This window comes from Amphiprion ocellaris, chromosome 19 (genome assembly GCF_022539595.1).
Source record: "Amphiprion ocellaris isolate individual 3 ecotype Okinawa chromosome 19, ASM2253959v1, whole genome shotgun sequence".
Taxonomy (NCBI): Eukaryota; Metazoa; Chordata; class Actinopteri; family Pomacentridae; genus Amphiprion; species Amphiprion ocellaris.
In genome coordinates, this window is record NC_072784.1 from 3,721,392 (window position 1) to 3,731,345 (window position 9,954).

The following is a 9,954-nucleotide window of genomic DNA, read 5'->3' on the forward strand; positions in this document are numbered from 1 at the left end:
ACACATTTATTTATTTATGTATTTATCATTGTTATTATTATTTTGTATATATGTATGCGTGTATGTATTTATTTATTCATTATTTTAATTAATTTATTTATTATTGTTGTTATTTTTGTGTGTATGTACACATTTATTTATTTACCATTGTTGTTATTTTTGCATGTATGTACACATTTATTTATTTATTTATTATTGTTATTATTATGTTTGTATGTATGTACACAAATATTTACTATTTTTTGATTTATTTGTTTTTTTATTATTGTTATTATTTTTTATGTATGTACGTGTTTATTTATTTAATGTTATTTTTTATATTTTTGGAGCTAATCCTGCCATGTTCCTCTTTAAAACTGCTCCTGAGAGGTGCTTAGTATTATGTGCAGCAGCAACAGTTCAGACTCAGCGCTGTGTTCCTTCTTCAGTCCAGTAGGTGGCGCTGACGCGATAACGTGTTCGGCTCCAACCTACGAGCGACGAGAAGAAACCGCCTTCAGTGCGACGTCACTCGCGCAGCAGCCACAAACAGGAAGAAAACAGGCAATGCTCTGGCTAGCGGAGCTCTCTGTGTAGCATTAGCACAGGAATGAAACGGCTTTGAGAGTCGGTAGGAAACCGGTGCTCTATCATGCTGTGTCCGGAGGAGTGACTGTACCGATTGATGCTCGCGGAATCCCATTCTGTTCGACTTTCCTCCGGTCCGAGTGTTGAAACAAGGTAAGTTAGCTTAGCTTAGTTCGCTACCGTTAGCGACGGTTAGCCTGCATGCTACTTAACAAGCGGCTGTTACTTTAACGGTTTACAGTTTTTATCTGTTGTCTGTGTCTCAGTATTATGATTTAACAGTCCGCTAAAATGTGGATAAACCAGCAGAAAGAGAAAGCGGCGGTGTTGTTACAGGTAGTGGCAGGGTCCATTTTTGGTCTTTCTGTCAACATAAAGAATATAATGATGAATATTTGAATAACTTGTGTTTATAGAAACATGTAAAATAGGCTGAACTTGTACATTGTCAGCTGACAGGACCTTGTTTGAGTCTGTCCTGTCAAGGGTCGATCACAAGAGTTAATGCATTATGTACAGACATGTCTTTATCAATCATATTATGTGTCGTTTTGTGGACCAAATGATTAATTAAGCAAATAATCAACAGTTTAGTCAATATTGAATATATGGGTCAATATATAATTGACAGACTTTTGAAGTCCATGGGATATATCTTGCATACATTTTCATTAAAAGTAAAAAAAAAAAACTTATGTTCATTATGATCATGTCTTTACAAATCCTCTTATTAATAAAAAATGACTGGATATCACTAAAATGTCAACTAAATAACCGTCCGAATTTAATAACAACCACCTTCTAATTAGCTAAACAATAATAAAATGAGTTTATTCAAAAATAGTTTGGATTGTGTTCTTTTTATTAAGTTGAGATAATCATGACAGATATTTCTTTTTTTGGCTGTATATCTTTTTTTCTTTAAAAAAACAAATTGTATCTGTGTCCGAGATATCACTCTTAACTAATTATCCATTACAAAACCACCTCTCAAGGAAGTGTGTTAATTCCCAAAGAAAAGACTGTCCAGAGTCCAAGGCTTTCTGAGTTATTTAACATAAAGCAGTGTGTGAGTCAAGTGTGGATTTATGGCATGTCAACAGGTTTATTACAATATCTTTATAAATAACTTTCAATTTCAATTTTATTCAATTGTATATATAATATTTAGAAGAGCCTTTCTTTAAATGCCACGTGGTGTTTGGTTATAGTTGTTATATGTTGATTTTAGGCCTGAAAACAGCAAAAATGTCAACTATGATACCTGTCAACTATGTTAGAAAAAGTCCCGCAATTATATTTTATAATTTAGTTTGAGCACTAAATGATTGATTTTAAAAGTAGTTTAATTTCCTGACAATCCATGACTGCATTTCCTTTCACCACATTTTGTAATATTATGCCAGGTTTGGCTATTCATTTACATTTTTAAATTACGTTTAGCTAGTTTTCATGTTCTGATACAAAGATGTTTTGCTAAAAATGCACTTAGTCAAACATGTTTGAATGTAGGTAAGTTGGACACACACAGTGACTTGTAACCTCCGTCACCCAAACACAATAAAGAATGCATGAGGTAATGTTTTCAGTAATGGACTTTACTGGCATGTGCTCTTAATTGTCTGAATAGGCTGGATAGTCTGACACTCTGCCTTCTTTTGCAGACTCATCAAACCTTTCTGTGCTCTCTGTTGGTCCCAGCAGGTGTGAATGAGTGACGTGGTGCCTCCCACAGCTCTCAGTGAAGTCCAGCTCCGCTTCCTTTGCCACGATGACATAGAGAATGTCAAGCTGCTCTGTGGTGATTGGTTTCCAATCGAGTAAGATGTCGTATTCTACTACCATTTACACAAATTAGTTTACTTTTTCTTGATCTGTACTGATGTGTGTCTATTCACTGCATCCCAGGAGTTAACCGGGGATTTGATTATAGAATTTGTATGACTCCTGTTGTAAAGAATTCCATTATTTTGCAAAGTTTTAGGCGTCTGAGTAGCTTTCTGACTCATGAATGCTGACTTTTGGCTCCAGGTACCCAGACTCATGGTATCAAGACATCACCTCCAACAAGAAGTTCTTCTCCCTCGCTGCCACCTTCAGAGGAGGCATCGTGGGAATGATTGTGGCCGAGATCAAAGGCCGAACCAAAGTACACAAAGAGGTATGATGTGCTGTTGGGTCGTGCAGTCTCTCTCTGAAGCTGTGTTCTCTGGAGATAGTGTCACTGAGTTTATTGGTGTCAGCTGCCAGTTAGAAATGTCAAATGTAGATCACTGAGATAGTGGAGTCTGTTTTTAGTGTGCTAATTAGACAAACCTTATGCCCTTTACCAAGTTAGACTCATCAGTCAGAGGTAGGAAATGAGGGATAACAGGGTGATGAGTTACAATCAGGAATAAAGGGTGGAGTGTATGTAAATGTCTAACAATTCTAAAGACTCACAACTTCATTCAGTGCAAGTTCTGACTTCTGTCTGAAAGCAATGCAGTAATCTGGCAAATCTGTTATCTGAAATCTGTACCTCTCACGATCGGCTGAATATTTCATAAGCTGTTCCCTCAGTAATGTACCCTTGGCACAGGATTTGCATGTTGGAATCTGCCCATCCTGTGGGTATTTTGCCTAGGCAAAGATTACGACAGTGACGGACAGCACCCAGAGAGGAAATTCAGAGCATACTCACGAGATTACAGAGATAACTGCCATTTCAGCAGAAATTAATACTGAATCGGATGTAGTTTTGCTTCAGAATCCATTGTGGATGCTGTAGTATTCTATTTTCTGCTCATAGAGAATGGTGCATTTCATTTCATGGTTTTCCCTCTGTCCATGTGTTTCTGTGTTTGTTAGGATGGAGACATCCTGGCCTCCAGTTTTCCTGTGGACACACAGGTAGCTTACATCCTCAGCCTGGGAGTGGTCAAAGAGTTCAGGAAACATGGCATAGGTACTGCTACCCTTTCACACTCACAGACACACAAACATACATGAGTCAGTAGGAGTTCCAGCTGAGGCTGTGGTCTGACTGCTGGGAGTCCTGACATGCAAATAAATTTCCAATAAATTTGCATGGAAGTTGCAGAATTTCTGTCATGTTTTGAAAATGTCTGTAGTTTAAAACAGCAAATTAATTCAGGATACTTAACCCTCGTGTTGTACTGTGGGTCAAAATTGACCCATTTTAAATTTTGAAAATGTTGAGAAAAAAAATTTTCCCCGGTGAAACTTCTAATGTCCACATTTTCAACATTTTGGGAAATTTTTGAAAATTTTTTGGTGGGAAACAAGAAATGTTAAAAATGTTTCGTAAGAACATTCACAAAAAAAATCAATCAATTGATTTTTTTTGTGAATGTTCTTTAAGAAAATATTAGAAGTTTTACTGATATATATGTAATCACTTTAGATATTTTTAGGAATTTTTTGGCAGATTTTTACTTATTTTTTGAAAATATTTACAAGAAATTTCTTGCCACATTTGGAGGATTTTTTTTTTTTAAAATAAAACTTTTAAGGGAAACTTCTAAGGAATTATTGGAATTTTCTTCCTGAAGGTTTTGCAAATTTTCAGAAATTTGGGGATTTTTTTTTGCTGAATTCTTGGATTTTTTTTCAGACAAGGAAACAATATTTTTTGGTGCCCATAAATGAGGACAACAGGAGGGTTAAAATAGTGCCAGTTGTATCAAAAAAACTACGGGCTAAGAACAAGGTGTATATTATAGACAAATATCTCATTAAAGGTTCATTTATTTAAATTCAGCGAGACTTGGAGTGCACTGGTACAATGCCATCTAATGTTCTCAGGTGTTCATTTGCTCTGCTGTGTTTTGGTGTGGAACTGTAGCATTCAGACTTGGACTCAAGTCAGACTTGAGACTTGTGACTAGAATTAAACTCATCTGCAGTACGACTTGACCTGATTTGAGACTTGGAGTCTTTGAATTTGTAATCCATAAATATTGAAAAATGCTCCACTGGATGAAGTTTTCCCTTCTTGCTGCCAAATGTTCATGAATATTTGATGACATAAAGGAGCGCAGCATCTCTATAACCTTGTCTCCTGTTTGTTCCTTCTCCCTTTAATCTTTTTCCATTTGCTCTCTACTGATGCACCCAGATGAATGTCATGTGACTAAAGCTGAACAATGTATTGTATATGCCATTCGATTGTATTTGCTGTTTTAGTCACACTTTTAGTGAAAAAAGTAGTTTCCACCGAAGCAAATATAAAAAGGATGATATGATTCTTGCTGTGGTCTCTACCAAACAAGTACATTGTTGTATATCCGGAGAATCTGATTTTGTAAGCTTGGGTGTCTCTGTAGTACCACAGTGCTTCATTTATAGTGCTCTGTTGTGATATATATTACCGATTAATAAAGTATCTATCTATCTATCCATCCATCCCTCCATCCATCCATCTCCACCACTCAGGCTCCTTACTGCTGGACAGTTTGAAGGAGCACATCTCAACGACAGCCCAGGATCACTGTAAGGCGATCTACCTACACGTCCTCACCACCAACAACACTGCCATCCACTTCTATGAGAACAGGGACTTCAGGCAGCACCACTACCTGCCCTACTACTACTCAATACGAGGCGTCCTCAAAGATGGATTCACATACGTGCTCTACATCAACGGGGGTCACCCGCCCTGGACAATATTATATCCTTTTGTGAGAGCAGGGAGACTACACTTATTTACTGTTGTGTTGAGCTGCTTTTTGATTGATTTCTTTATGCCAACCCTCATTGGTTTGCAAGACACCAATACACTAACATTGCAGCAATACGTCCAAAACACAAATTATTCTGCTGCTCCGTCCTTAAACTAAATATGTTGCCTTTTATCCCGGGACTGGCAAAGAAATTCTGCCATGAAAAGGTTCCTCTTCTAAAACATAACTCTAATTTTTCATGGTCATCCAACCAAAAGAAATCAAAATAAACAGAGGACATCTGACTGAATAGTTCCTCCCTGATATCTTCATCTACAGGACAGTAAAACATAAAATGAAGCTCATTCTCAGCTTCACCTAAATTACACAGCAAACAAACTCTGTCCTTCTCTGGAGCAGCATTAAACCTCCCAGTCTCTAAAGCTGATGGTTCCTGAGTGTAACTGTGCACAGAGGGATCTCTGTGTTTTCCTTAAATTATATTTCACATTAGGTTCCACACTGTATCTGTCCTTTATAAGACAATAAGGTTGTAATTTTGCTTTATACCAAATATCAACAGACCATTTTTCTCTAAACCTAAGAAATATATTAGTTCTCATCTCCTGAATATCACAGAGTAGCCTATTATGAAAAATACCATAATGTTTGGACTATTGAGCGCACCTGAATATAAGCCGCACCCGCTAAATTTAAAAAGAAAAAAAAATTGTACATATATAGGCCACATATGTCAGTAAGCTGCAGGTGTCCACATTGTAACATGAGATATTTACACAGAAAGATTTTTTTACTTTTAAATAAATGCTTTTTTCTGAACAGTGCCTGTAACACGGCAGTGCATCTGCATGGTGGAAACACCTCGGCTGTCTGCTCTGCGTGTGTTCATCCAGCCTTCAAGAACGTTTTCAAGTTCGGGCCATCTGCTTTTATTACCTCTGAAAGCTTTCGTCATCTTTTTGCATTGAGTCAGTTCTTCACGCTGCCGACTCCAATGTCTCACCATCGATTCATTGATGCCAAGCTTACAGCCAGATCGATTGCCTTTAACTTAAAAGCTGCATCATATGCATTTCTTTGTGTGTTTTCCATGATGAGGGTGTGTGCATGAAGCGCAAAATAATTGATTTGAAGAATTTAGTGTGAGTGTGTTTGATTTAATTTGAACAGTTTCATTGGTCCACTGTGACCTGCTCAGTAATTTCATTGGTCTGATGTGACGAGGCTAAACGTATTGGTGGCATGAAGCTCGTTAGCCTGAAAAAATCTATAAATTACCCGCATCATTGTTTAAGCTACAGGGTTCAAAGCGTGAGAAAAAAGTAGCGGCTTATAGTCCAGAAATTCTGGTAAATGATGATTTTACTTGGGATCTGTGCTCCAGTGAGAGTGAGAGCCTTCTTGTATTTCCAAACAGCTGACCTGACATGTCCAGGTGTAAATGTTGTCACATTTTCCTTAACATCCCGTTCCACTGACTATATCCAGCACATCGGTTCCGCCCTGGCCAGCCTGAGCCCCTGCTCCATCCCTCAGCGGCTGTACCGTCAGGCCCAGTCCCTGCTGCGCTCTCTGCTCCCCTGGTCCAACATCGCCTCCAAGACCGGCATACAGTACAGCAGAACAATGTGACGCCACACGGTGGGTGGTAGTTATAGCGACAAGAGTTACACTTTTGTCCTGTCTAGCTTCAAACATCTCTAGATGTCTGATTTCTTCTGTTATTTTTCAGGAGCGCAGCTGTTCTGATTTTTGTCAGTCTTCCCCTGTACACACCAAGATGTACACGAACACTCATTCTCAGTCTTGTACAGCTTTCCACACTCTGTGTGACACAGGACTCAGGTTCCACCTGCGTTTGACCCTTCACATTTCCAGAATATTACTCTCGATGAAATCCACATTTAAGCACTGTTCACAGGATTCGGGTTTGCAGGGTTGTTGCTTTGCAACATCATTAAAGTGCAATGTTGTGTTCACACTGATAGGGGGTGTGATCTGGGAAAACCACAGGATTTTTTTAGTTATTCAGTTTCTATACTAGTCCATAAATAAATAAATACATATATATATATCTATATATATCACACTATCTCATAGTTAGTCTTATTGTAACCTGTGTTCACCCAGTCATTCCAGAGCCGAGCCGAGCCGTGCCAGACCCGCTATCAGGCCAGTCAGAGCAGAGCGGAGCACCTGGTTCACATATGCTGATCCACACACACAAATGGCAAACACAGGTTGTAGTTTTGGTGTGAAAGGGGTTTAATAGACACACTGGGAATCGTACGGAGACTTAAGGTTCAACCCTGCCTATCTTTGTCTCCCTTCATCCTGTCCACTACTGTCAGAGACGATGTATACTGTTTGTATATTATATATACTAAGCTAATATATAAATTCTCTACATGTATGTCTATTCTATGCTGTTCGTAGGCCTAGTTTTAAGATAACCCATCCTTGTCCCTTTTCTGAGTATAGACTGAATTCAGAGTCAATTCCAGTTTGTAAAATAGACACTAAAGAACAAATTCAGCTTCAGTGGCCTGTGAATCTAGAGATGAGTTAATAGGCAATAGGTTCAGATAGAGCTAATTATACACTGAAAACTTTGAGGCATGAAGTAGAGAGGTCATTTATTCAGTAGCGGCTGGAATTTTCCTTTTCAACATTCATGAAACCATCCCTTTGTTCTGTGCATTAACTCAACTAGTGACTGTACATGAGTAGAGAAAGACCAACATGTTGCAGTAAACCACTGGGTCAGTGCTCACTGCAACACAACATTTACAGACAGCTCATGTTATGTAGTACTTATTGAAAGTCTAAAAATATGGTCTGAACTTCAAACAAAGCAGCCTTTCTAAGCTGTTTCCAATGTTGCCCATGTATAATTCTTCCAAGAGGAAAGGAGAAGTGCTTGGCTCCTTATTTTAGAGGTTTTAATGGTAACTGGCTGCAGTCCTGTGTGTCTGCTGCTCTCTGGCTGTAATATTGCTGCTAATGTAGAGAAATGTCCATTTGTTTGTCCAGATTTTAAAATATTGGCCCAGATTAGATTTTTATGCCGGCCTGTAGATGAAATTAGAAAGTAATGTTCCAAATGCAAACATCAGCCACCTCGTGTGCCTGCGTGCATGCAGGCGTGTGTGTCTGTGTGAGCGTCTATATGCACACAGGGTCCGAAAGTAGCACCTAGTAAGTGCCAAATGTTAGCGAGATCTGTTCACGGAAGACCGATGGTGTTGATGGTAACTTTGTCAGAGAGCAACGTTGTAGTTTATCAATTTTATCGCATTTTGTTTGACTTGGTTTTTTTGCATCCAATGTATCAGTCTGTGAGCAAATGTTAGATTTTATACATGACATAGCTCTGAAAATGTAAGGGTGACTGTGAAAGCTGCATATTCATTGTTAAAAGGGAGAACATTTCTCACTTTACCAGCCCTGGAAAGGTGATTCAAATGAAAATTTCAGACATTGTATATGCAATAAATTAGTTTCATTTGGGTGATTGTAAAGACTGAGTCAGTCTGACTGCCCTGTACGACTATTTTACATTGTTCTAACATTTTCATTGTGATTGTCATAAACCTGAGCCTTGTTTTCATTCCCAATATGCCATTGTTTCAACAGTTTGTGACTCAGTGTTGCACTTCTACACATTTCTTAGGACTTGAAAGAGACAGATTAAAGAAATGGTCAAAATCAAATCCTTACTTTTGGTTTGTAGAATAAGATTAAAATATACATAGTTGACATTTTAGTGATATCCTGTCATTTTTTATTAATAAGTGATTGTTTCCATTATAAATAATGATGGAATTTGTAAAGACTTGATCATAATAAACATAAAAACCATTAGTTTTTTTTCTATTTTTAATAAAAATGTATGCAAGATATATCCCATGGACTTCAAAGGTCCCTCAATTATATATTGACCCATCTGGTACCATACAGCTGCATTATATTCTGCCAAAATGATGCTTTGCAATCACTGAAGCGCATGTAGGAGACGAAAAGGGGTTGATTTTCTCATAATGCCTGATTGATTAAGAGCTGTTTGATCAGAGATATGTCGGTGTCTTTAAAGGTTTCCATACGTTGCCCTGTAACACATTATATAAACCACTAGAATAGTACGTGCCAGTTTTGCAGCTGATGAATGCTGCTCTTTGGTATTCAGCCTCCTATTATCTTCTTTCACAGTGTTGCAGCTGTGATGAGTCAGTCTTTCCTCTTTAAAGTCATTTTTCATGAGGTGTGTTTCTTGTCATCTGAAGGGCAGATGAGAGGCGGTCATACCTCAGCTTCACCCTTTGTCAAGTCCTCGTGTCTCATTGCTGAGGTAATGTCAGTTCTCTGCTCTCTTTGATTTTACGTCATGGATTCTGCAGAACAAATCTGTCGTCTGAGTTCACGATGAAGGAGACCAATTAAAATAGGGCAATTATTATATATTAGCCGGCTGTATTGTTTCAGCTGCACCAAAGCAGCAGGGAATCGCATTTAGTGTCAACCCAGAGAAAAAGATATTATTCTGAAATAACAGAAATATAAATCCCATTTTTAACTGAAAAAGCAGCAATGCCCCCCTCTGCTGATTGTTAGGAGGTGTTCCATGTTTAGTCTTGTAATTTTCCAGTTGAATCAGTTTAACTCCAGGTTCCTTTACTTTTTAATCATGGTTAATGGTAAAAAT

The 9,954-nt window shown here is 38.1% G+C and overlaps 1 protein-coding gene across 2 annotated transcripts; it reads left to right on the plus strand.

Annotated features, from left to right (window-relative positions):
* Positions 1-511: 511 nt before the first annotated feature.
* Positions 512-9,011, plus strand: nat15 (N-acetyltransferase 15 (GCN5-related, putative)). 2 transcript variants are annotated; one of them, XM_023266927.3, is made up of 7 exons: positions 512-720; positions 2,269-2,387; positions 2,599-2,728; positions 3,418-3,514; positions 5,005-5,239; positions 6,728-6,893; positions 6,985-9,011. In XM_023266927.3, the coding sequence occupies exons 2-6, from the start codon at positions 2,278-2,280 to the stop codon at positions 6,882-6,884; spliced, it is 729 nt and encodes a 242-aa protein (XP_023122695.1). In that variant the 5' UTR covers positions 512-720; positions 2,269-2,277; the 3' UTR covers positions 6,885-6,893; positions 6,985-9,011. The 2 variants fall into 2 exon arrangements, with proteins under 2 accessions (XP_023122695.1, XP_023122694.1); XM_023266926.3 differs by having other exon boundaries at positions 2,272-2,387.
* The last annotated feature ends 943 nt before the right edge of the window (positions 9,012-9,954 follow it).

Bases quoted from the DNA above. Each gene is read 5' to 3' on its own strand.
- nat15 (XM_023266927.3), top strand. From the start codon at position 2,278: ATGAGTGACGTGGTGCCTCCCACAGCTCTCAGTGAAGTCCAGCTCCGC. The intron at 3,515-5,004 runs GTACTGCTACCC...TCCACCACTCAG, and splicing joins GTTCAGGAAACATGGCATAG to GCTCCTTACTGCTGGACAGT. The intron at 5,240-6,727 runs ATATCCTTTTGT...ATCCCGTTCCAC, and splicing joins CACCCGCCCTGGACAATATT to TGACTATATCCAGCACATCG.